The sequence below is a fragment of the Otolemur garnettii genome, unplaced genomic scaffold (genome assembly GCF_000181295.1).
Source record: "Otolemur garnettii isolate 467f Iridium unplaced genomic scaffold, OtoGar3 scaffold00044, whole genome shotgun sequence".
In the NCBI taxonomy this organism is placed as follows: Eukaryota; Metazoa; Chordata; class Mammalia; order Primates; family Galagidae; genus Otolemur; species Otolemur garnettii.
This window is the reverse complement of record NW_003852439.1, coordinates 10691155-10692435: the sequence shown is the minus strand read 5'-3', so window position 1 is coordinate 10692435 and position 1281 is coordinate 10691155. Positions and strand designations below refer to the sequence as shown.

The window sequence follows — 1281 nt, the reverse complement described above, 5'->3', positions numbered from 1 at the left end:
GTAGTGTGATTCTCGGTCTCTGGGGCCTTGGGGCAGAGAATTCAGTTCAGGTCCTGTCTTTTGGGGTTGGCAGCTGGGATAGTGGCGGCCTCCGGCTTACCAGGGTCTGAGTGTCTTCCTTACCACGCCTACCCAGTTGCCCCAGTGACTGCGTGACCCTTCTCCCTCCGCCCTGCCTACGCCCTATAAATAGAGGCACAGAGCAGCTGGGCTCTCTTGGCAGTCACCATGAGGGCACGAGTCCTGTTCTGCTGCCTGGCGGCCTCGCTCCTGCTCTCAGGACAGGCAGGTATGTCCCACCCTGGCACTGGCCAGGCTCAGACTGTGCCCCCAGAGCTCCCTGAGGTTTTCTGTTTACTGGGATATGGTGGACAGGGCATGCAGCAAACCTCTGGTCCCTGGTAGTTTCACTATCCTAATCCTGCTCCTCCCTAGGCAGGCAGTGGGAAAGGGAGCTGGTGCTGGAGAGGATAGTGCTGGGCCTGTGGGGAGGCCAGAGGAAAGGGAAGCAGCAACCTGACAGGTGGACGGGCCTGAGGCTTAAGCTGAGGTTAGAGAAAGGAATGCCCAGTCAATGCTGGGAAAGAGGGCCCCAAAAGTCAAGGCTGGGGGAGCCACAATTCTGGAGCTGGAGGTAGTTCAAGTGACCCTCCCATGTGGGGGCAGGTGGGGTGGAGGCCTACACTCTAGCTAGGGATGGGTTTGCATGATTGAGGGAGAGGGGGACACAGTGGGCAAAGTTGAGGTCATTTTTTGAGAACAGTGAGGCAGAGGTGGAGTTGGTTTGGGATAGGATCTGACACAGAGCTGGGGTCTGGCTGGAAACAGAATTGGTCAGAATTCAGAAGAAGAAAGAGACCCATTGAGGAACAGGGCCTCTGCTAGGCAGGGGGTTTTCCCAGGGGGGCTCAGCGCTGTATACCTGGGCTCCCTGTTACATCTCAGCACTCCGGGTAGCAGGGGTGATGGCTTGGGTTGCATGGGGGTTATTTATAGGCTATGGAGGGGACATCAGTTCATCTTGCCACCTCTCTTGCTCCTAAGGCTCCTGAGGCTGGGTTTCCTTTGGATGTTTTGGTGCTGCTCCAGGGTCCCCTAGAAACCCGGGACTCCCGCTTTGTCTTTTCCTGACCCAGCCATCTCCACTTGGCCCAGGCCTTGGTCTTTGCACCAAGAGTCCAGCCGTGGGTCTTTGAGTTCAAGGAAGGGGCTGCCAGGCACTGTCCCATCAAGGAGGGCAAGCAGGAGGCAGGATTACTTTGGGGGTTCTAGACATAAGGT

At 57.1% G+C, this 1281-nt stretch overlaps 1 protein-coding gene across 1 annotated transcript in view; it reads left to right on the top strand.

Annotated features, from left to right (window-relative positions):
* The first annotated feature begins 228 nt into the window (after positions 1-228).
* The window catches only part of SRL (sarcalumenin), a 43696-nt gene continuing 42643 nt past the window's right edge, over positions 229-1281 (top strand). The window contains exon 1 of the mRNA XM_023513866.1: positions 229-289. Coding sequence (XP_023369634.1) covers positions 229-289 — 61 coding nt within the window. The remainder of the gene's footprint in view (positions 290-1281) is intronic.